The sequence below is a fragment of the Myotis yumanensis genome, unplaced genomic scaffold (assembly GCF_028538775.1).
Source record: "Myotis yumanensis isolate MYYU_CA2020_CCGP unplaced genomic scaffold, mMyoYum1.0.hap1 SCAF_23, whole genome shotgun sequence".
NCBI lineage: Eukaryota > Metazoa > Chordata > Mammalia > Chiroptera > Vespertilionidae > Myotis > Myotis yumanensis.
In genome coordinates this window covers 12,579,468-12,603,301 of record NW_027223774.1, presented here as the reverse complement: position 1 = coordinate 12,603,301, position 23,834 = coordinate 12,579,468, and the positions used below count along the sequence as shown (strand labels likewise).

Here is a 23,834-nt window from a genome sequence, read left to right as displayed (position 1 = left end):
CGGCGGTTGAACCGCTCGCGCCGAGGGGTGGCGGCGGAGAAGGTGAGCGGCGCGGAGAGCGGCGAGTGCGCGGGCCGGGTTGGCGATCCTGGGGGGAGGGGATGCTCTTGGGGAGAGTGGGCTGCGGCAGGCAGCTGACCCCGCTGTGTGGGAATCGGGAGGGGGGGTGCCCTTTAACACGGGTGGGCGCTTTAATGAGGGCGCTGAGGAGGAGGGCAGCTTGTGAGTCGGAGGATGTTTTGTGTTTCGCGGGAGGATCTTTAATGGGGAACGTGTGTAAAGCAGGAGGCAGCAGATGGTAAACTATGGAAATGCCCTGGTAATACAGCCTTGCGATCTCCTGGGCGGTTTTAAGGCAGAGGGTTATTATTGCACAGCTGTGGGGGGGCGGAGGCCCCTGCGATGAGGTACAGGCTTTGATTGGGGTGCAGGGCATATGCAGTATTGAGGGGAGAGGGAGCGAGGCCTCCGGAGACCGGGGTGTGCTGTAATGAGGGGGAGGCACAGCCTTTCCTGAGGACTGAGCATGTGCAAGGCGCCTATTGAGTGTGTCATGCGAATTAACTCGTTAAACTTTCTAACGACCCTACTGAGGGTAAGGCTTTGGCCTTGGGTTGCTTGAGTTTGAATCCTGGCTTTGCCACTGGCCCTGCCCTTGAACCATAAGGTGTCTCGGGCCAGTGATTTAACCCGTTGTGCCCCAGCTCCATCATGGGTAGAATGACCTCTGCTCTGACTGTACCTGGCCTCACGCAGCTTTTGGGGTTCAGACGGTCTTTATGGTGATACTAGGGGCCTGGTGCACAAAATTTGTGCATGGGTAGGGTTCCTAGGCCTGGCTGGTGATCAGGGCTGATCTGCAGGGCCACCGGGGGAGTGATGGGGTGTTTCCCCCCCGCCCCCCTTCCCCGCCTTGGCTGGCCTGGGAGCTGGGGGCAGCTCCTGCATTGAGCATCTGCCCCCTGGTGGTCAGTGCACATCATAGCGACCTATTGTTCCACAGGTTGTTCAGTGGTTTGGTCTATTTGCATATTAGACTTTTATTATATAGGATTTCCAGTCTGGCTTGTCGGTGGTGAAATCCAGATATTTGATGGTCGACTCTTTTCTACTTGCAAGTTCCAGTTGATAAGCAGACCTGAAAGACCTGTCCCAAACCAAACTCAGGGTTTTTTCTCCCCCTTCAACCACCAAACCCCGTTTGTGGCATTTCCATTTTTCCAGGAACTCGGGACAAAAACCTGGGAGTTTCCCGTCACTCCGCCTTTTTCTCAAAAGGCCCACGTATGCTTTGTCGGCCAGCAGATCTCATCTGCTCTACTTTCAAAACACACCCAGAACCCAGCCACCTCTCACCACCTCCCTCGCTGCCATGCTGGCCTAAGCCCTCACCTGTTCCTACTTGGTCTGTTGCAGTGAACTCACTGGGATCCCAGCCTCTGCCCTTGACCCCACGTTAAGGGGGGTCTGGTTAAAACAAGCCGGTTCATGTTGTTCCCCTGTTCAGATCCTCCCGAGTCTCGCACCTCCCGCAGAAGTTGGTGCCAAGCCCACAAGGCCCCACTGGATCCAGCTCCCCTCCTCCCTGCCCTCAACTCCTCCCACTCCCTCTTGCTCACCCTGCCTCAGCCACCCTGGCCTCCTCATGGTCCCTCAGACATGGCAACTACAATCCCACCTGGAGAATGTGCCTGCTGTCCCCTCTGGATCGTGTTCTCCCCAGATGTCTAGCTAGATGGCTTCTCCCTCCCCTTCTTCAGGTCTCTTCAAACATCAACTCAACGGGCCCTCGCAGACCAGCCAAGCTAAAACCATTCTGTCACTCCCTGGCCCATCACCACTTGGTTTGAGTTTTCTTTATAACATCACCACCTGACATATGTTAGTGTTTTTTTTTTATATATATATATATATATATATCCACTGGGATTCTTTTTTTTCTTTTTAGTTATTTATTCCCTTTTTAAAATTGAATTTATTGAGGCAGCATCTACATTAATAAAAGGGTAATATGCTAATTAGACCAGGTTGACTGGACATCTTCCTGTCATCTGGTCCTCTTCCTGGAGGGGTCTAGAAGCTGAGAAGGGAAGAGGAGCTAGGAGAGACTTGGGACTAGAACAAAACCAGCCACCAGGATGGTGACAGAGCACGGATGGAGGATGCAGGTAGAAGCATAGGGTCAGTGTGGGGGCTAGGAGCAAGGAGAAGGGAGGGAGGGGCTCTAGGCCCAGGGAATCCCAGACTGGGGTGGGATATGTTCAGAGTGGGCGGGGTCTAGGGCAGGGGGACTAGGAGGGAGGGGGGACAGGTCCAGCACTGCATGGCACCCACTTTGGGGACCAGGGGATGAGTGATACGTTGAAATGTGTAGTTGTAGGGACCTCTGAACTGCCCAGAGGATGAAAGCACGATTGCAAGAGAGAATTTTCCGGGGAAAGAGGTCTCCAGATTTTAGGAGCCCCTCCAAGACCAGAGACCCCTCTGCCAATGAAGTCAAGAGCTTGGGTCTAGCCCTAACCGGTTTGGCTCAGTGGATAGAGCGTTGGCCTGCAGACTGAAGGGTCCCAGGTTTGATTCCGGTCAAGGGCATGTACCTTGGTTGTGGGTGCATCTCCAGTGGGGGGTGTGCAGGAGGCAGCTGATCGATGTTTCTTTCTCATCGATGTTTCTAACTCTCTATCCCTCTCCCTTCCTCTCTGTAAAAAATCAATAAAATATATTAAAAAAAGAGAAAGAGCTTGGGTCTAGGGACAGGTGCCTGTGAGGACATGTGGGGCTCAGACAGTTGTCATTGGATCTGTAGATGAGAGCCCGGAAGCAATGTTCTTGGCCCCTGAAATTAATTGCAAAAGTTTGGGCCTGTTCATTTATCTGGGGGGCGGGGGAGTGGGGTGGTAGTGGGTAGCGGGGGGAGGGGTGTGTGTGTGTGTTCAGAGATCTCATTAGATTCCAGGGCTGTAAAAAGTTAAAATCCCTGACCTAGAGTTTCAGGGCTCATCTCTTTCTCCCTCACAGTATGACATCTCCCGATATCAGACGGTGGGAAGGAGCTGCTGGGGAAAGTGGGAGGACTAAAGGAGGGGGTGGGAGAGAAGATCAGTGAGGCGGGGGGTTGAGGACAGCCCTGGGTGGCCCTGTCTTTGGAGCAGCTTTGGGACTCTGGACAGGGCCCCTTTCCTCTCTGAGCCTCAGTTTCCCTGTCCGTCCCCTGGGGAGGGAATGCACTTGCCTTGTCTCCATAGTCCCTTTCAAGCTCAGAAACAACAAAGCCATAATGATGATGATGATGACGATGATGACGATGCCAGTTTGTATTGAGCATTTGCTGTGTGTCAGGCATGGCCCAGTTTCTCCAAGGATTTTAACATGATTCATTCATTTCACCCTTCACCAGTCTAAGGAGATGGGCACTGTTTTCCCGCCTAGTTGTCCTGCGTGACCGTCATCTGGTGCGCTCACCCCTGTCCTCATCACTTACCCTCTCCCTTCCTCCCTCAGGTTGCCCTCCTTGCTGTTCTTAGAACAAACCCGGAACTACTCACGTTGGGGCCTTTACTTGGCTGTTCCCTCGGCCTGGACACTCTTCCCCAGCTATTCACCTGTCCCCTCCCTCCCTCCCTCCAGGCCCTGCTCAGTGGGCCTTCCCTGGCCACCGGAACCGGAACCGAAGGAGCAGCCCCACCCCAGCATTCCCTTTCCTCACTACCTGACCTTTCTTTATCTCTGACTGTTGCCACCCTCCCTGACAGTAGGGCCATCATCTGATCCCGAGATCCCAGCACCCAGGGTGGCACCTGCTTTAAAGATAAGGAATCCGCCGTAACCGGTTTGGCTCAGTGGATAGAGCGTCGGCCTGCGGACTCAAGGGTCCCAGGTTCGATTCCGGTCAAGGGCATGTACCTTGGTTGCGGGCACATCCCCAGTAGGGGGTGTGCAGGAGGCAGCTGATCGATGTTTCTCTTTCATCGATGTTTCTAACTCTCTATCCCTCCCCCTTCCTCTCTGTAAAAAAAAAAAAAAAAAAAAAAAAAAAAAGATAAGGAATCTGGCTCCAAGCGAGGTTAAGTCACTTGCTCATGTCCCTGCACACAGCTCACCTAGAGGTGAGCCAGGCAGCCCGGGCCGCCTTTGTGAACCAGCCCTAGAGCCCAGGCTGAGGCGGAGGCCTGGCTCTCTGTTCCAGCTCCAACCGTCAGGAGTAGCTCTGCGGCTGAGGGAAGGTGCTTATGCTTACAGCAGACTGACTAATAAAATCAAGTTTTAACTCACTGTGCATGACTTAGTGTTTCACTGATAATATGTAGCACGGGCTGTTCTCGCCACGTGGGCCTCTTTCCCTGGGGCGTCACATGGCCGCTCCTGCCCTTCTTCAGTCCCTGCTCAAATGTCGGCTTCCCACGGAGGCCTGCCCTCACCCGTTTGAAATCTCTGCCCCGCCCGGCCTCAATACTCTCCGTCCCCTTTCCAGCTGGAGTTTTCTTTGCAAATGTTTGCTGAATGAATGAGTGAATAATAAAAAATATATATAATGAGCATAAGGATTAATAATCAATAGTATTGATCATGATTCTCTTGTTGGACATCATATATTCTATCAGCCAGCATGTTTTGGGCATCGTAATGTGCAGGGCACCGTCTAGGTGCTTTTATGTGTATTGTCCAATTTAATCCTCACGTCAACTCTATGAGGTTGGTGCCGTTTTATACCCATTTTCCAGATGAGGAAATGGAGGCAAAGTCTCCTTCCTAAGGTACCACAGCTGATAAATGGTAGAACCAGGAAATGAGTGCTGACCGTCCAGCTCCTGAGCCTGGGCTCTCAGCCCCTCTGCATCTCTGTCTCCTTCCCTTCTCCAGTGACACTGGCCATGGACCAGCCGGCCGGCCTGCAGGTGGACTACGTCTTCCGGGGTGTGGAGCACGCCGTGCGGGTGGTGGTGTCGGGACAGGTGCTGGAGCTGGAGGTGGAGGACCGCATGACGGCTGACCAGTGGCGGGGCGAGTTTGATGCCAGCTGTGAGTGTGCCTGCCGGGGGTGGGCTGGCCTGTTCTTCCCCGGGATCAGCTTCTCCTAGACGATGAGGCCATTGGGGCCCTGCCCACCTGCCCCTTGGGCCTGACCAGAAGCTCTAAGGTGGGTGGGGGTGCAGGGCTCAGCCCTCAGCCGGAGGCACTGGAGTCAGGGAAAGTCGGGAAGCCTGGATGCATCGCCCTGGGATGGGCAAGTGTCAGAGCTCAGGAAGGACTTTTCTCCCCACCCAGTCATTGAAGACTTGACTCACAAGACAGGGAACTTCAAACAGTTCAGCATCTTCTGTAACATGCTGGAGTCGGCCCTCACCCAGGTAGGGACCAGGGTGGGGGCCGGGGGTAGAAGCCCATCTGATGTAAGACCTTCTCTCTTGTCTTTCATTGAGGGGGCAGGGCTATCGCTTTCTCTTCTTCTTTCCCAAATGTAAATGGCTTTTTTTGATTCTAATGAGAATTATTCTCATGTAGAAGATTCAGATCACAGAGAAATGTAAGAAGAAAGAAAGAAATCACTCCTAATGCTCCTGGTAATATTTTGGTGAAAATGTGGTCATTTCTTCATTTCTCTATTCATTTGAGAATCTGTGTGTGTATGTGTGTGTGTGTGTGCATTTACACATCTATGATTATACAGGGTGAGGCAAAAGTAGGTTTACAGTTGTGAGTACGCAAAACACAGAGTTTATTCTTGTATTATTATCATCTATTAATTATTGAATTATTTTTCATACGAACAACTATAAATCTACTAGTACTTTTGTCCTGTATATAGTTAATCCTTGTCCAAGGATATTTTTCCATTGATTTTTACAGAGGGTGGGAGAGAGAGAGAAAGACAGAGAGAAACATCGATGTGAGAGAAACATATCGATTGGTTGCCTCCTGCATGAGCTCCGAGCAGGGCCCGGGACAGGGAGGAGCCTGCAACTGAGGTATGTGCCATTGACCGGAATTGAACCCGGGACCCTTTGGTCCTTAGGCCGACGCTCTGCCCACTGAGCCAAACCGGCTAGGGCTAGTTGATATATTTCCCAAGATATTCTGTAACCTGCTTTTGAAAGATTCAACAATATTTCATAAAAATTTAGTTACATTAGTGAATATAGCTAATCATTCATTAATTGAACTGTTGTTGGCATGGGGATACAACAGTGAACAAAGAGACAAAGTCCCTGTCTTCATGAAGCTGACATTCTAGTGGGAGAGACAGACAGCTAAAAAATATATATAGCCCTAGCTGGTTTGGCTCTGTGGGTAGAGCATTGGCCTGCAGACTGAAGGGTCCCAGGTTCGATTCCAGTCAAGGGCACATGCCTGGTTTTCAGGCTCGATCCCCAGTAGGGGGCGTGCAGGAGGCAGCCGATCAATGATTCTCTCTCATCGATGTTTCTATGTCTCTCTCCCTCTCCCTTCCTCTTTGAAATCAATAAAAATATATTTAAAAATATATATAATGTCAAGTAGTTAAAAGTACTAGGAAAAAAAGCGCCGGTTGAAACTTAGAGTGACAAGGGAATGCTATTTAGGTGTCACTTTAAAACCGCTAACAGGAGCTGCTGGGTTCTCCCCCGGGTTCAGTATGTGGAGAAAAATCTGCCTCACGGGGATGTGTGGTTCGAAAGGGAGTCCTTTCATAGTTTTTTTCAGATAATTGTGCATATCTTCCTTAGCTAACACATTAACACTGGGCAGGTGGTGATTTCTTTTCTTTTATTCTTTTAAAAAAATCTTTGTTGTTGAAAGTATTACATATGTCCCTTTCCCCCCCATCGACCTCTGCTAGCCCGCCCCTGCCCCCCACCCCAGGCCTTCACCACCCATCGTCCGTGTCCGTGGGTCATGCATATATGCATACAAGGTCTTTGGTTGATCTCCTCCCACCCACACCCTCCCCAGCAGGTGGTGGTTTCTTAAAGGTTGGTTGCATTGTGGCATCTGAAACCATAGCAATGAACTTTTTGTATTCTGTTACACTAAAACCTACTGGTGTATTTTGCATTTTTCCTGGACCTGTTACCCATTTTGTAACATCACGTATTGGTCATTTGGAAATACTGGTTCACTGAGTTGTGCAGCTCTTCCAAGTGTTGTCACGTGTCCTTACACCACACCGGGAAGTACATTGGTTACCATCCTCCCTGATCCCACCAGGAAAGTCTGTCAACACCCCGTGGCTGTGCAGATACAAGGTTTCCCAAATTCCCATTTTCACTTTGACATTTGAATTTTATCCTTGGCAACAAGTCCTGTCAGCTGTTTTTCTGGACGTGACAGCCTCACTCTGTTCATTTTTGAGAAAATGCCTGCCAGACACCCAAGGCTGAGTAACCCTGGTTTTGTCTGTCGGTGGTTCTTCCAAGTAAAAATAGTGTCTTGTGAAAAAATGGCCAACTTAGCTCAGAACTCGATGGCACAGTGCTTTCCTGACACAGCTGTCGCACGGGGGTGCAGTGGGATGCGTGCTGCCCGTTTTGTCACACGGAGTAGTACAACGTTGTGCACGTAAGGGCTGAGATGCAATAAAATTAATACATTTTACAGCATCATCAAGAATATTCCCAGGTTTCATTTCCTATGTTATATCTGTCCGTTTGTCTGTCTGTTTGCTTATTTTGCCTTCCTGGCCCCCCACTGAGACGGCATGGCATGTACAGTGACTACGAGCACATTTGACGCCACTGGCTGAATTTCTGCTAATGGGCGCCAGCATGTTTACCCACCATTACTTTTGCACCATTAGTGTAACACAGCACAAGGGCAAAATGATCTTAATATTAGAATGCAAGTTGTTTTTTTTCCATATTGTCAGACATTTATTTAGGTGACTATTATTATTATTATTTTTAAAAAATTTTGTTTATTTTAAAAAATATATATTTTATTGATTTTTTACAGAGAGGAAGGGAGAGGGATAGGGAGTTAGAAACATCGATGAGAGAGAAACATCGATTAGCTGCCTCCTGCACACTCCCTACTGGGGATGTGTCCGCAACCAAGGTACATGCCCTTGACCGGAATCGAACCTGGGACCCTTGAGTCCGCAGGCCGACGCTCTATCCACTGAGCCAAACTGGTCAGGGCTTAATTTTGTTTATTAATGCAATTTGTTTTGACCTCTTGGACTCCCGGAAAGGGTCTCAGGGATCCCCAGGGGTTGGCGGGCAGTACGTGGGCAGCCAACAGCCCCAAGCTGTCCCCCGTGGTTGAGCATTTAGTTCTTTCTAGTTTCTCCCTCTGACGATGCCCTGTGCCAGCACCTTGGACAGGGCCATCCTGTTCATCAGGAGCAGCGTAGGAAAGCCCAAATAGCTCCCTGAACAGGTCAGGGCGAGGCCCAGTGAGTGGGTTGGGAGCTCTGGTATGGCCTTGTTGAGTCTTGTGGTAGCTCCTCCCACCTTCTCCCAACAGAGCAGCGAATCAGTCACCCTTGACCTGTTGACCTACACAGATCTGGAGTCCCTGCGGAACCGCAAGATGGGGGGCCGCCCAGGTCCCTCAGCCTCCAGGTCGGCCCAGCTCAACTCCAAGCGCTACCTGATTCTCATTTACTCCGTGGAGTTTGACAGGTGGGACAAAGGACTGGCTTTAGGTCCAGGCTGGCTCTAGGTGGGCAGAGGGAGAGGATGTGGTTAGACCTCAGGAACCCCTGGAGGCCCAGAAATCAGGATTTTAAAAAGATTCCCAGGTGATTCTAATGTGCAGCCAAGGTTGAGAACCACTGTTCTAATGGGAAGTTATTAATCTTCTATGAGTAGCGCTTGGTGGGGCAGCTCATCAAGGTGCCCTACCTTTCTCCAGCCAAGGGGACCAGGTCAGGTTATCCAGAGTCGCCTACTATGGAATCTCAGGATTGTGCTTGGCTGCAAGTGTCATGACCCAGGGGTTCCACAGTTGCTATATAAGAGGTTCTTGGGGGGGAGGGGGGCTGACTGGTGCAAAGGGGGCAGGGAGGGGCTGGAAGCTGTGTTTGGGACGTAAGCCTCTGGGAAGGTGAAGTTGCTGGAATGTGTGTTTTTATACCCCAAGGCTCTCAGGGTCTGGTAGATACCCTCGGGATTCTTGGCCTCTGAGATGCCACGGTTCTAATCCTCAGGATTCACTACCCGCTGCCCCTCCCGTACCAGGGCAAGCCGGACCCCGTGTTCCTTCAGGGCATCATCCGCTCACTGAAGGAGGAGCTGGGCCGCCTTCGAGGGCTGGACGGCCAGGACCCTCGGGACACCCGGGATTCTGAGATCTGGCACCTGCGGGAGCAGTGAGTCTGGGAGGGGTGGGCAGTTGGGGCTGTGGGCGGGGGGCACATCCCATCATGCACTGCAGGGCCCTGTGCTCAGCACTGTTGGGAGGAAGGCGGTCCATCATTCACCAAATATTTCTTCTGAGCTCTCCCCTGGCCGCCTTGTGCTGGGTGGTGCTGGGGTCACAGTGGTGACGAGAAAATCTTGGCCCTGCCCTCCTGGGACTCCCAGGCCCGTGGGGGAGACAGATCTGTGAAGACGCAGCGTGGGCAGGGTGGGGGGTCCCAGAAAGGGGACCTGACCCCGCCTGGTAAGGGGTGGTATTCCAGGTAATGGGAACAGCATATGAAAAGACAGGGTGGGAGGAAGTGCTCTATTCGGTGCCTCTTTTGTGCTGGTCCCCTCCCTGCCCCCTCCTGTGAGTGACCCCCACAGGGGCAGATGGGTGTTGATACATATGCACCGGAGTGCGTCATCGCGAAGGGAGATGGGGTTAGGAAAGGGAGCCTGTGCTGTGGAAGGCTGTCACAGGAACCTGACAGGGTCTTGGGGTGGGTCAGAGAAGGGGCTGGGGAGAGTGTTCTGGGCAGAGGGAACAGCATGTGCAAAGGCCTTGTGTTAGGTGGGAATGTGGTGAGAACGGGGGACTGAAAGAGTGAAGTGAGCAAAGGCTTTGGGCATATTGAGTGTCTGCTGCATGCTGTGGGCTGAGGGGGAGCTGAACTGGGGGCTCGGTCTCTACCTGGGGGGGGCTAATAGTAGTAGTAGTAGTAATAATAGTAATAGTAATAGCAATAGTAGTAATAATAGTAGTAATAATAGCAATAATAACAATAATAGTAATAATAATAGTAATAATAGTAGTAATAATAATGGTAATAGTAATAATAACAGTAATAATAATAACAGTAATAATGATAGTAGTAATAATAATATTAACAGTAATAAATAATAATGGTAATAGTAATAATAATAATAGTAATGGTAATGGTAATAGTAATAATAGTAATGGTAATAGTAATAGTAATATGCTGAAACAGGTTTGGCTCAGTGGATAGAGCGTCGGCCTGCGGACTGAAAGGTCCCAGGTTCGATTCCGGTCAAGGGCATGTACCTTGGTTGCGGGCACATCCCCAGTGGGGAGTGTGCAGGAGGCGGCTGATCGATGTTTCTCTCTCATCGATGTTTCTAACTTTCTATCTCTCTCCCTTCCTCTCTGTAAAAAATTAATAAAAAATATATTTAAAAAAAATAGTAATAGTAATAATAATGGTAATAGTAATAATAATGGTAATAGCAATAATGGTAATAGTTATAATGGTAATAATAATGGTAAGAGTAATAATAGTATTAGTAATAATGGTAATAATAATGGTAATAGTAATAATAATAATAGTAATAATAATGGTAAAAGTACTAATAGTAATAGTAATAATAGTAATAATAATGGTAATAGTAATAATGGTAATAGTAATAATAATGGTAATGGTAATAATAATGGTAATAGTAATAATGGTAATAGTAATAATAGTAATAGTAATAATAATAATGGCAATAGTAATAATAGTAATAGTAATAATAATGGTAATAGTAACAATAATGGTAATAGCAAAAATGGTAATGGTAATCGTAATAATAATGGTAAAAGTACTAATAGTAATAGTAATAATAATAGTAATAGTAATAGTAATAATAGTAATAATAATGATAATAGTAATAATGGTAATAGTAATGATAATAGTAATAGTAATAGTAATAATAGTAATAATAATAACAGTAATCATAATGGTAATAGTAATAATAATGGTAATAGTAATAATAATAGTAATAATGGTAATAGTAATAATAATGGTAGTAGTAATAATAATAATGGTAATAGTAATAATAATAGTAGTAATAATAATGGTAATAGTAATGATAATGGTAGTAGTAGTAATAATAATGGTAATAATAATAATGGTAATAGTAATAATAATGGTAATAGTAATAATAATAGTAATAATAATGGTAATAGTAATAATAACGGTAATAATAATAATGGCAATAGTAATAGTAATAATAACAGTAATAGTAATGGTAATAGTAATAATAATGGTAATAGTTATAATGGTAATAGTTATAATGGTAATAATAATGGTTATAGTAATAATAATGGTATTAGTAATGGTAATAATAATAATAGCAATAGTAATAATAATAGTAATAGTAACAATAGTAATAATAATGGTAATAGTAATAATAATGGTATTAATAATATTGGTAATAGTAATAATAATGGTAATTGTAATAACAGTAATAATAATGGTAATAGTAATAATAATGGTAATAGTAATAATAACGGTAATAGTAATGGTAATAGTAATAATAATAACAGTAATAGTAATGGTAATAGTAATAATGGTAATAGTAATAATAATGGTAATAGTAATAATAATAGTAATAATAATGGTAATAGTAATAATAACGGTAATAATAATAATAGCAATAGTAATAATAATAGTAATAGTAACAATAGTAATAATAATGGTAATAGTAATAATAATAGTAATAATAATGGTAATAGTAATAATAGTAATAATAATGGTAATAGTAATAATAATATTAGTAATAATGGTAATAATAATGGTAATAGTAATAATAATAACAGTAATGGTAATGGTAATAGTAATAATGGTAATAGTAATAATAATGGTATTAATAATATTGGTAATAGTAATAATAATGGTAATTGTAATAACAGTAATAATAATGGTAATTGTAATAATAATGGTAATAGTAATAATAACGGTAATAGTAATGGTAATAGTAATAATAATAACAGTAATAGTAATGGTAATAGTAATAATGGTAATAGTAATAATAATGGTAATAGTAATAATAACGGTAATAGTAATAATAATGGTAATAGTAATAATAATGGTAATAATAATAACAGTAATGGTAATAGTAATAATGGTAATAGTAATAATGGTAATAATGATAATAGTAATAATAATGGTTGTAATAATAATGGTAATAGCAATAATAATAGTAATAGTAATAATAACAGTAATAATGATAGTAATAATACTAGTAATAGCAATAGTAATAATAGTAATAATAATGGTAATAGTAATAGTAATAATGGTAATAGTAATAGTAATAGTAATAATATAATAGTAGTAGTAGTAATAATAATAGTAGTAGTAGTAGTAGTAATAATAGTAATACTAGTAATACCAGTATCGAATGTTTTTGTGCATTTAACTGGGTGCCAGGGACTCCGCTCAGTGCTTTATGATTCGATCCTCACAAAGGAGGCATTGCTGTCATCCCTATTTTACAAGGAGGAGACTGAGGCCCAGAGAGGTTAGAGAACTTGCCGCAGGTCACAGTGATTAATATGGCCAGGCTAGATCTTGAATCCAGGCAGTTAGCATCAAGTCCCTTTGGGTTCCCCAGCCACTGTGCACTTTTTTTTTTTGTAATCCTCACCCGAGGACATATTTTCATCCCTAGATTTTCAGAGTGAGTGGAAGGGAGGGGGAGAGACAGAGAGAAACATTCTTGTGAAAGAGACACATCCATTGGTTGCCTCCCAAACGTGTCCATACGAACCTGCAACTGAGGTGTGTGCCCTTGACGGGAATAATGCCCTTGACCAGAAATGAACCCTCAACCCTTCAGTCCGTAGGCCTACGGTCTAACCACTGAGCCACACCGGCGAGGGCGCCACTGTGCACTCTTGGCAGCTACTAGCCCAGGACTGTGTCCTCAGTGCCGACAGGGAGGACCAGGCCTCTCCCTCCGGGTGTGAGAGCTCAGGGGGCTGGAGAGCCCTGTGGGTCTCCCGGGAGGAGCGGGCTGTGCGGTGCTGGAAGCAGGATGAGCTTCACCTTCAGTTCATCAGGAGCTCCCCCAGGCCTGGCGAGTGCCCGCGTGCGTGTTTCTCAGGACGGCCACAAGGTGGCGCCCTCGGCACTGAGATCCATGGCTTGACAGTGGCTGCTGCTTTCCAATGTGGAGTTAGGGAGTTTGGGAAGACTCCAAGATTTATTCGTTCATTCATCCAGTATTTAACGTGTTCGTACTGTGGGTCAGACACATCACCCAGCATTATTAATGTTTTTTTGGGCCCTTAATCAGTGCCAGACCTGGTCTAAACACTCTTCCTAGATTCCTACAACTTTATAGGTATTTTATTATTATTGTCCCACTTCACAGAGAAGTGAAACTGCCCAAGGTCACCCGGCTTGTAATAAGTGCAGCAGAGTTGGATGTAGGCAGTCTGGTCACAGAGCCCAGGTTCCTTCCCACTGGCCAGACAGCCGGTGACTGTCCTCTTGGGGGGAGGATCCAGACAGAAAACAGATGATCACACTGATAAACACCAGCGAGGAAGCCAGGAAGGAAATGTACAGAGAGCTGGGAGCGCAGGGACAGACCTAGCCCCGCTGGGGGCCGGCGGCCTCCCTGGGAGGTGATGTTTGAAGGATGAGTGGAGTCCTTCCACCTGGAGGAGGAGGAGGGAGCCATATTTGCTAAGAGAAGCTTGGCTGGAGCACCAGGACGGGGAAGGTGGGAGGAGTGGGGGAGGGGATGTCTGCTGGAAGGGGCTGAATGGGAAGCTCCTTGGAGGGTTTGGGGAGCCACAGATTTTGAGAAACATTTTATTAGGAAACATTCCAAGCACACACAGAAATAGGCAGTAGTACAATGTGCATGTACTTGTGCCCCGGCCTCAGTGGTCACCACATTTTGTCCCTCTTTGTTTGGTCTATGTTCCCCCGTCTCCCCTGAGAAAAAATTCCTCCGTAAACAGTTCAATATGTGTCTTTAACATACAGGACATTTAAAATAAAAGCAGAAGCATTGTCTCACACATGTCTTCTGTAATTGGCTTGTGTGAATTAATATCCAAATATAAGTACACATTGCAGTTGTTGATGTTTTTTAAAAAAAATATTTTTTATTGATTTTTTACAGAGAGGAAGGGAGAGGGATAGAGAGTTAGAAACATCGATGAGAGAGAGAGACAGACATCGATCAGCTGCCTCCTGCACACCCCCCATTGGGGATGTGCCGGCAACCAAGGTACATGCCCTTGGCCGGAATTGAACCTGGGACCTTTCAGTCCGCAGGCCGATGAACCATCCACTGAGCCAAACCATTCAGGGCGGTGTGTTTCTTAAATCTTTTAATTTATTAGTCCTCCCCCCCCCCCCTTTTTTTCATGCGACGTATTAGTGGGAAAAGCCAGGGTACTTGTCCTGTAGAGTTTCCTACAGTCTGGATTTTGTTGATTTTATCTCCACGGTTAATGTATTGCTCTGTTTTTCGTATTTCTGGTGAGGTGGTTATCAAACCTGTCAGCTAATCAGATTGAGGTTTTTGAAAGACAGCTTGGTGGTGCTGCCTACCTGCCTCCTGCCAGGGCTGCTGGGACTGATGAGATCTGATGTTGAGAGCTGGCTCCTCTCCTATGAGGTTCCCATCAGCCCCACATCTCTTGGTGGTGTTTTTAAAAAAATATGTTTTATTGATTTTACAGAGAGTTAGAAACATCAATGATGAGAGAGAATCATGGATCAGCTGCCTCCTGCATGCCCCCTATTGGGGATCAAGCCTGCAACCAAGATACATGCCCCTGACCAGAATCGAACCCAGGACCCTTCATTCCGCAGGCCGACGCTCTAGCCACTGAGCCAAACCGGCCAGGGCCTTTTGGTGGTTTTCATTTGCATTTCCCTAGCTACCCAGGAGGTTGAGCACTTTTTCCTGTTTAGTAGCCACTTGGGTTTGCTCTGTGTGAGTTGCCTATTCACCTATCATGTCCGTTTTTCTTCTGGTCCTCTGTTTCTCATTGTTTTCCAGGAGTTCTTAAGATAGTCTGGACATAAGCCTTTTGTTAATTTTGTGTGTTTCAGAAACCCTCCTTCCCCTGGAAGCCTTTTCACTGTCTTAATAATGTCTTTTGATACACAGAGGTTCTTCATTTTTATGTAAACTCATAAGTTTTTCTTTGCAGTTAGTAATTTTTATGTCTTAACTTAAAATCCTTTTCTCCCAGTGTCATGAAGACATTCTCCTTCAGTGGTCGGCAAAATACCAGCTCTTCCACAAAATACCTACTTCTGTGCATGGGCCACGAAGTTTCATCGCACTGTATGTGCGTGCCCGCACGTGGTATTTTGTGGAAGAGCCACACTCAAGGGGACAAAGAGCCGCATGTGGCTCGCGAGCCGCGGTTTGCTGACCACGGACCTGTCATCATCAGTAATTCTTTGTGTTTTGCTTTTCACACTCATGTCCACCTGGAATTGGTGTTTGGTGAGGTAGAGGGCCCTTCCCAGTGCCGTTTATTGAAAAGTGTCCTTTCCCTCCTGCTCAGCCAATGTCGCCTTTATCACAGGTCATGTTTATACATAGTGGGGTTCTGTGCTCTGCAGGCCATTGGTTTATTTGTCTGTCCTGGTTCTAGTACCATCTTGTGTTAATTACTGTAGCGTTATAATTAGTCTGATATGGGTAGAGCAAGTTTTTCCCTTTTGTTTTTCATTTTCAAGATATTTTTGTTGTTAATCTTCATGTGAGCAGAATTACCTCCCTTCCCCCATTGAGTTTTAGAGAGAGTGGAAGGAGAGAGACACATCGATTGGTTGCCTCCCGTTCTTGCCCTGACTGGGGCTGGGGATCAAACCTGCAAGCCAGGTACATGCCCTTGACTGGAAATGAACCTGAGACCCTCTGGTTCATGGGCCAACACTCTAACCACTGAACAGCAACACTGGCCAGTGCTCCATATATTTTTGGCAATTTGCATTTCCATATAAATTTCAGAATCAATAGGTTTTTCAGTACAAGCACAAAAAACTTGTTGGCAATCTGATTGGCATTGCATTGAATCAATAGAACTGTTTAGGGAGAGAGCTGAGATCTTTATAAATACTGTAGTATGTATTCCAATCTATAAACAGTTTCTCTATGTTTATGTCTCATTTAATGTCTCAATAATGTTATTCCATCACACTTTAGATCAGTGGTTCTCAACCTGTGGGCCGCGATCCCTTTGGGGGTCGAACGACCCTTTCACAGGGGTCACCTAAGACCATCGGCATATATATAATTACATATTGTTTTTGTGATAAATCACTATGCTTTAATTATGTTCAATTTGTAACAATAAAATTGGGGGTCACCACAACATGAGGAACTTCATTAAAGGGTCGCAGCATTAGGAAGGTTGAGAACCACTGCTTTAGATGCTTTTGTTAATGGTTTCTTTACTTTAAATGTAAACCGTACTGCTTTTTGCATATTGATATTTATATATTGATTTTATATCTAGTAACCAGTCAAATGCCTTATTTGTCAGTAGAGTCTTTTTGATTTTCAATGTTTACAAATGAGTTTTGCTAATTCCCTCTCAATCCTTATCTTTCGTTTATATTTCTTGCCTCATTGCACTTGCGAGGACCTCCAGTACGTTGAGAAGTGGAGATAGGTGGCATCCTGGTCTTGGTCTTGATTGCAAAGGGTAAATTCAGTATTTTGCCCCAAACATAAGCATCTCTCTATATATTTCAGATCTTTAATTGAGTTTGATTTTCAGGCCAGGTGATAACCATTGAGTTAATATATAGTTTTAGCAGCTATTGACAATCAGTGGGTAGATGGATTTTTTATTAGGGGTTTTAAAGGGCAATGATCTAATTCTCTAATACTTTTGTTAGCGGGGATTCATCATTAAAGAAAAGCATTCTCTCATCAACTCCTTCGCTTCCCTGACATTTCCTATGGGAAAGGCATGATTAATGCTTGATTTTTATTTAACTTTATTTAACTTTTGTCAGAATAATTAGTTGGTTCCCTTACATCAGTGGTTCTCAACCTTTCTAATGCCACGACCCTTTAATACAGTTCCTCATGTTGTGGTGACCCCCAATTTCATTGTTACAAATTGAACATAATTAAAGCATAGTGATTCATCACAAAAACAATATGTAATTATATATGTGTTTTCTGATGGTCTTAGGTGACCCCTGTGAAAGGGCCTTTCGACCCCCAAAGGAGTCACGACCCACAGGTTGAAAACCGCTGCCTTACATCCTCCATGGAGATTAATGAGTTTTGTCTAATTTTTGTTTTTTTTAAAAATATATTTTATTGATTTTTCAGAGAGGAAGGGAGAGAGATAGAGAGTTAGAAACATTGATGAGAGAGAAACATCGATCAGCTGCCTCCTGCACATCTCCTACTGGGGTTGTGACCGCAACCCAGGTACATGCCCTTGACCGGAATTGAACCTGGGACCTTTCAGTCCGCAGGCCAGCGCTCTATCCACTGAGCCAAACCGGTTTCGGCTAGTTTTTACTATCATTATGAATGCATAAATTTAAACCGAATTGAGGCTATGTTGGTTTCCCATGGCTTTCTGACAAATGACCATAAACTGTGGTTTGAGACAACAGGAATGTATTCCGCTACAGTTGTGGAGACCAGAAGTCTGAAATCACGGTCATTGGGATGAGATGAAGGTGTTGACTGGGCAGTGCTCTACAGAACCCAGTTCTCGCCTCTCCCAGCTGCTGGCTGCCATCTTCCTTGGGATTGTAGCCACTTCATGCCAATCAATCTCTGCCTGTGTAGTGGCCTTGCCTTCTCCTCTTCTGTGTCTAATCTCCCTCTGCCTCTCTCTTATAAGGACACTTGTTGGTTATATTTAGGGCAACTTTATACTCTCCTCCTGTTAAGGTCCTTGATTTTTTTAAAATCCTTACACAAGGACATGCTTAGAGAGAAGAAGGGAGAGAGAGAGAGAGAGAGAGAGAGAGAGATCAATTGGTTGCCTTCCATGTGCTCCCCGACTGGGGATTGAACACAAAACCCAGGCACATGCCCTGACCGGGAATGGAACTGGCAACCTTTTGGTGCACAGGATGATGCCCCAACCAGCTGAGGCACAATGGCTGGGCAAGGTCCTTGATTTTATTGGATCCAACATAAGGTGCCATGCACAGGTCCTAGGGGTCTGGCATGAGTGTATTTTGGGAGGCTGTTTTCTGGCCTGTCAAGATGTCTTGGACTTTCTTGTGCTTTTCCAGCCTCAGAACTGGTTTAAGTAATTTCCCCAAGGAGCTGTGGTTTCTTTGAGTGGGAAATTCTTTTTAGAGATCACAGTCTGGTTATGAGGGGTGCTAATTGCCACTGGGTTGACATTACTTTTAGGCCTTGTTAGTGGGAAGAGCCTGAAAGGAGATACATTTTTAGAAAGAGAAAAATGGCCAGAACCGGTTTGGCTCAGTGGATAGAGCGTCGGCCTGCGGACTCAAGGGTCCCAGGTTCGATTCCGGTCAGGGGCATGTGCCTTGGTTTCGGGCACATCCCCAGTGGGGGGCGTGCAGGAGGCAGCTGATCGATGTTTCTTTCTCATCGATGTTTCTGGCTCTCTGTCCCTCTCCCTTCCTCTCTGTAGAAAATCAGTAAAACATATATTAAAAAAAAAAGAAAGAAAGAGAAAAATGATGTCCATGTTCACCTCTTCGATGTGTATGTCTTTTCTCATAGTGAAAATCTTAATTTCTAGTTATAGTAACATAATTACTTTCTTTATCCTAATGACACCAATATAATTACTAATAAGAAGAGTACTGAATGAAGTTTAAGATTTCTTTGCAGTTCTTTGTGTCCTTGGACTATTTCCTACTTGCTAAAATAAAGTATGTGTGTGTGTTTTGTCATTTGACATAATTCTCCAATATGCCACTAACTTTAATATATAGTTAGATCTGTTTGAGCCAGTTTCTTTTAAAAATTTTAGTGATTGCTTTTATTAACATTTATTTACATAAAATATTTTCATAGTTCCAAATTCAAAACTAACAAGGAGGGTACATTCAGAGGTCCAGCTTCTATCCCTGTTGTCACCTCTGTTCCTCCCTTTTTATTTTTTATTTATTTTTAAAAATATATATTTTATTGATTTTTTTTTTTTACAGGGAGGAAGGGAGAGAGATAGAGAGTTAGAAACATCGATGAGAGAGAAACATCGATCAGCTGCCTCCTGCACATCTCCCACTGGGGATGTGCCTGCAACCCAGGTACATGCCCTTGACCGGAATCGAACCTGGGACCTTTTAGTCCACAGGCCGACGCTCTATCCACTGAGCCAAACCGTTTTCGGCTGTTCCTCCCTTTTTAAAGTGTTTGATTTATCCTTATATATTTTTGAAAATATGAACATTATAATTTATAATTTCCCTTTTTCTTTTACACAGAGACATACTAAAATTTTTTCTGTACTGTTTCTAAACTTATACCCTGACAGGATATAGAGATCTTCCTGTTCCTTCTTAGGGGTGTGTGGTACACATTTTAGTGGATGTACCATAGACATTCAGCTAGTTTCCTGTATATTTTGGTTATTTCCACTCTCTTAGTATTACAAAAAGTGCTGCAAGTAGTAGCCTGTGTGTACATCTTTTTCGCAGAGAAGGATTTTGAGCGCTGTAGTGCCTGATTGTATTTGCATTTTAGAGGGTCCTCTGGTGAGTAAGCAGTGAGACCCGGCCAAGGGGCCAGAGGGAGGCTGGGACCCCGGGGTTAGGCTTTGAGGGTGTGGAGAAAGACGGATCAGTGATCTATTTGGGAAGTAGAACTCAACACAGCTGTGTCCTCCGGTGGGAGGGATGGGCGTCATGTGGCCAAGTCCTTGTCATGTGGGGCAAAGGGAGGGGGGGGAGGCGATGGCACCATGGGGGCAGCTGGGGTGGTGGGTTCCCATTTGTGGGGAAGATAAAATGGTGGTGCGTGCCCACCCCGTGGAGGAATGGGGATGAAGGGACGTGCCTCTCGGCTCCCCCCAGCTCCTCTCCTTCTCTCCCCTCCACCCAGAGTGTCGCGCTTAGCTTCCGAGAAGCGAGAGCTGGAGGCCCAGCTGGGCCGATCGCGCGAGGAGGCGCTGGCCGGGCGGGCGGCGCGCCAGGAGGCCGAGTCGCTGCGCGGGCTGGTGCGCAGCCTGGAGCTGGAGCTGCGGCAGGAGCGCGGCCTCGGGCCCCGCGGGTCGGGCCGCCGCAGCCAGGACTGCCGCCGCCTGGCCAAGGAGGTGAGGGAGCGCCGCGGGGGCGGGGGCGGGGGCGGGGGCGGCCGGGGGCGCAGACCTCGGACTGGACCTCTGCGCTCCTGTCCCCTCCCTGCAGCTCGAGGAGGTGAAGGCGTCCGAGCGGAGCCTGCGCGTCCGGTTGAAGACGCTGAACAGCGAGCTGGCCGCCTACCGGAGGGCGTGAGGGGCGGGTCCGGGGGGCGGGGGTAGGATGGAGGGGTTGGATGGAGGGGCAGGATGGAGAGGTTGGATGGAGGGTAGGAGTGCTACTGGATTGCATGTGGCATATAGGACTCCAGTAGCTGGAAAAGGTGGGTGGGGTGTGGAGAGATGGGCAGTGCTGGCGGCGGCATTCTGGAGGTGGGGCTGCTCGAAGGGATCAGGGAAAGGGGCGGGGCCTGAGGGTGGGCGTTGCCCTGCAGGTGGGAACCTGGTGATTTCCGCAGGTTTTTATTGGGGGTGGGGAGGGGGGTGGGAGATAATTAGGGAGGGAAAACCAGGAGCTGTGGGAGAGCTCAGGAAGGAGGGTCAGGTGAAGGGAAGTGACTCGTGGTGTTTTTGGAAGGGGTAGTGGGGCTCCGAGAGGGGCAGCGCCTGGGAGAAGGTCCTGTGGGGTCGGATACATACGCGAGGGCAGGAATGTCTAGAATTGATGGGCCTGAAGGTTCGCAGGTGGGGAAGGCCGGGAAGAGGCCTGGGTAGGAGTGGTCATGCCGGTGGGAAAGTGACCGTGGGGTCCTGTGTTCCCAGGAGACGGGCTTCGCCGGTGGTGCCGCACTCAGCCCGGGAGGACCGGGCCTCGTCGTCCAGGGAGCGGTCCACTTCGCGTGGCCGCGGCGCCGCCCGCTCTTCCTCCCGGGAGAGTGGCCGCGGGGGCCGGGGTCGAGGCCGCCCTGCCCGGACCTCGCCCTCCCCCTCAGGTCTGTGCCAGCCCCGCCCTGCCCGGTGGGAGGAGGTGGGATGGACGAGAGCGGGGGAGGCATGATCCGGTGACGCCAGCCTCTTCTCTCCACCCCTCCCGCCCCTCCTAGGTGGTCGCTTGCCCCGCTTTGACCCCACAGCCTTTGTGAAAGCCAAGGAGAAGAAGCTGCGAGAGATCAAGATGAAGTGAGCATCCTTCCCTCCTCACCGCCCGTCTCTCTCCCTGGACCTGCTCCTCCGGTCTGTCCTGTCTCCCATCTGTCTCCCACCTGTCACCTGCTCCGTCTCCCCTGTCACTGGCCTCGGTGACCTCAGGCGGGTCACCTGCCCTGGCCGTGGCCCACAGGGCGCAGCGATGCCCTCCCTCCATTGGTTGGCGCACAGAGGTGCTTCTGCTTGCGGTTCCCCAGGCAGCAGCAGCGGAACCGAATGGGCAGCGGAGGAAGCGGGGACGGGCCGTCCATCTCCTGGGCTCGCCAGACTCACCCCCCTGCTGCTGTGACCGGCCGAGGGGACGCGGCTAACCGCTCCCGGAACCGCAGCTCCTCTGGTAACCGGGCTGGACGAGGCCGCCGGGCCAGCAGGTGGGCTGGGCGGTAAGGAGGGGGCCGGGCTGGAGGCTCACCATCTCCTCTTGCTCTAGTGGACAGTTTCCGCAGCCGCTGCTCGTCCGCCAGCTCCTGCAGCGAGTTCGAGGATTTCTCCGAATCCCTCTCTAGAGGGTAAAACTTGGGCCGGGGGAGAGGACTGCCTCCTGGGGGAGACTGGGAACAGTCTTGCTGGGAAATGGAGCGATGGAGCCTTTAAACCGAGGGGAGGGTAAGGCGGGAGAGGCCGAAGACCCCTCCCATCGGCCCCCATTCCTCCTCTTTAGCGTTCGTCGCCACCGTGGGAAGCGGCCCAGCTCCACCACTTTGAGTGGGTCCAATACGGTGAGTGGCTTTCCTCAGGCCCCGGGGAAGGTAGGGCAGCAGGAAGCCACCAGAGCCCACGTTCCCTTCTCCCCGCGCCCAGGGTGGGGATCAGGCGCCTCTGAAGTGCTCTGGACACAGTGCTTTGAGACCACCGGGTTGGAGGGAGGATGGGTGGCGTAGGGGCAGAGGACCCTGGTTAAGAGCGCCAGCTCTGGCCACAAATCGACTCGCACGACCTGTGTGGCTCCAAGATAGGTTCTCAGTACTGTGCCTCAGTTTCCTTTTTTTAAAATGTATTTTTGTTGATTTCAGAGAGGAAGGGAGAGGGAGAGAGAGAAACATCAGTGATGAGAGCAAGTCAGTGATCAGCTGCCTCCTGCACGCCCCCTACTGGGGATCCCGACTGAAATCCGGGCCTGTGCCCTGACCAGAATCCAGTGGTGACCTCCAGGTCCATAGGTCCACGCTCAACTGCTCAACCATCCAGCCACACCAGCCGGGCCTCAATTTCTTTATCAGTTAAACGGGGATGGTAATAGTATTCACTTCAGAGGATTTTGGTGAAGAAACAAAGTTATAGGTGCCTAATAGGTGTCAGCTCTTATTTTTCCTGAGGTCCTTAGGTTCAGAATTTCTGGTGGGATTTGGGGGGCAGGAGTAGAGGGAGGATACCTGACTCCTTTCCTGCCGCCCCCAGCTGCAGAAGTTCACCCCCATGGAACGTGGCCGTCGACCGAAGCATCTGGCCAATTCTGGGGGCTGGGTCCCCATCAAAGGTGAGCCTGGGACTCCACATCTCCCCCTCACATGCCCAGAGTCTGCTGGGGTGGTACTGAGGGCATTTGTTGGGCCCCAGAGCTCCCTGTGGCTTCAGCCCCTCACAGCCCCCCAAACCCACGTCTGCTCTCACAGAGTACAGCTCTGACTACCAGGCAACCGACATAGCAGAAATAGACGCCCGTTTGAAGGCCTTGCAGGAATACATGAACAGACTGGACACACGGTCATGACCTTGAGAAGGAGCACTGCCCCCCCCATCTCTTACCCACCAATGGATTGGTATGGGGGGCAGGGCTGGTGTGTCCTTCCAGCCCCGCCCAGGCCCCGCCCCTCCTGGTGTTCTTGGGGTCCCAGGTGTGTGAGGCCCCTACCCCTCTCACTCTCCCAGGCATTGCATGCTGGGAGGGAGGGTCTGTGTATTTTGTAAATAAACATGTTTACCCTTGGGATCCCTAAGCTTATGACTGAAGGGTAGGGGTGGAGGGGGGAGATATCAGGATTGGGGGGACCTGTGTGCATTTCTGGGCATGTCTGTGACTGGGAGACAGGTTGGGGTTCAGGCTCAGGAAAAACCTTGCACTTTAAAGCAGTGAAAGTTGGGGGACCTGTGGGGTGATAGTGAGCAGCCCATCCCCAGAGGGGTCCAAGCAGAGGTCCTGCACGGGAGGTCTTTGGCTGTGTGGTGGGGAGGGGGGCCTTGCAGCATGGCTCACCGCCTGGGAGGACCCCCGAGCTGCTGCCAGTGACATCTGGGCGGCTTGGTGCTGACCCCTGCACGCTGACCTGAGAGCTCTGGGCTCTGAGCTGTGATGCTGCTCTGAGATGGGATCTCTCGGGTGATGGTTCAGGTTGGGGCCTCTGGGATCT

The 23,834-nt window shown here is 47.9% G+C and overlaps 1 protein-coding gene across 5 annotated transcripts; it reads left to right on the top strand.

The window, feature by feature from the left end:
* Positions 1-23,416, top strand: CCDC61 (coiled-coil domain containing 61). 5 transcript variants are annotated; one of them, XM_070402091.1, is made up of 14 exons: positions 1-42; positions 4,861-5,019; positions 5,266-5,348; positions 8,443-8,600; positions 9,128-9,289; positions 20,145-20,355; positions 20,450-20,532; positions 21,103-21,272; positions 21,384-21,459; positions 21,684-21,823; positions 21,917-21,995; positions 22,148-22,205; positions 22,885-22,963; positions 23,100-23,416. In XM_070402091.1, exons 2-14 carry the CDS (start codon positions 4,872-4,874, stop codon positions 23,195-23,197), a joined length of 1,545 nt encoding a protein of 514 aa, XP_070258192.1. In that variant the 5' UTR covers positions 1-42; positions 4,861-4,871; the 3' UTR covers positions 23,198-23,416. The 5 variants fall into 5 exon arrangements, with proteins under 5 accessions (XP_070258192.1, XP_070258191.1, XP_070258193.1 ...); XM_070402090.1 differs by lacking the exon at positions 1-42 and adding an exon at positions 929-2,168; XM_070402092.1 differs by lacking the exon at positions 1-42 and adding an exon at positions 3,123-4,223.
* Positions 23,417-23,834: the final 418 nt, after the last annotated feature.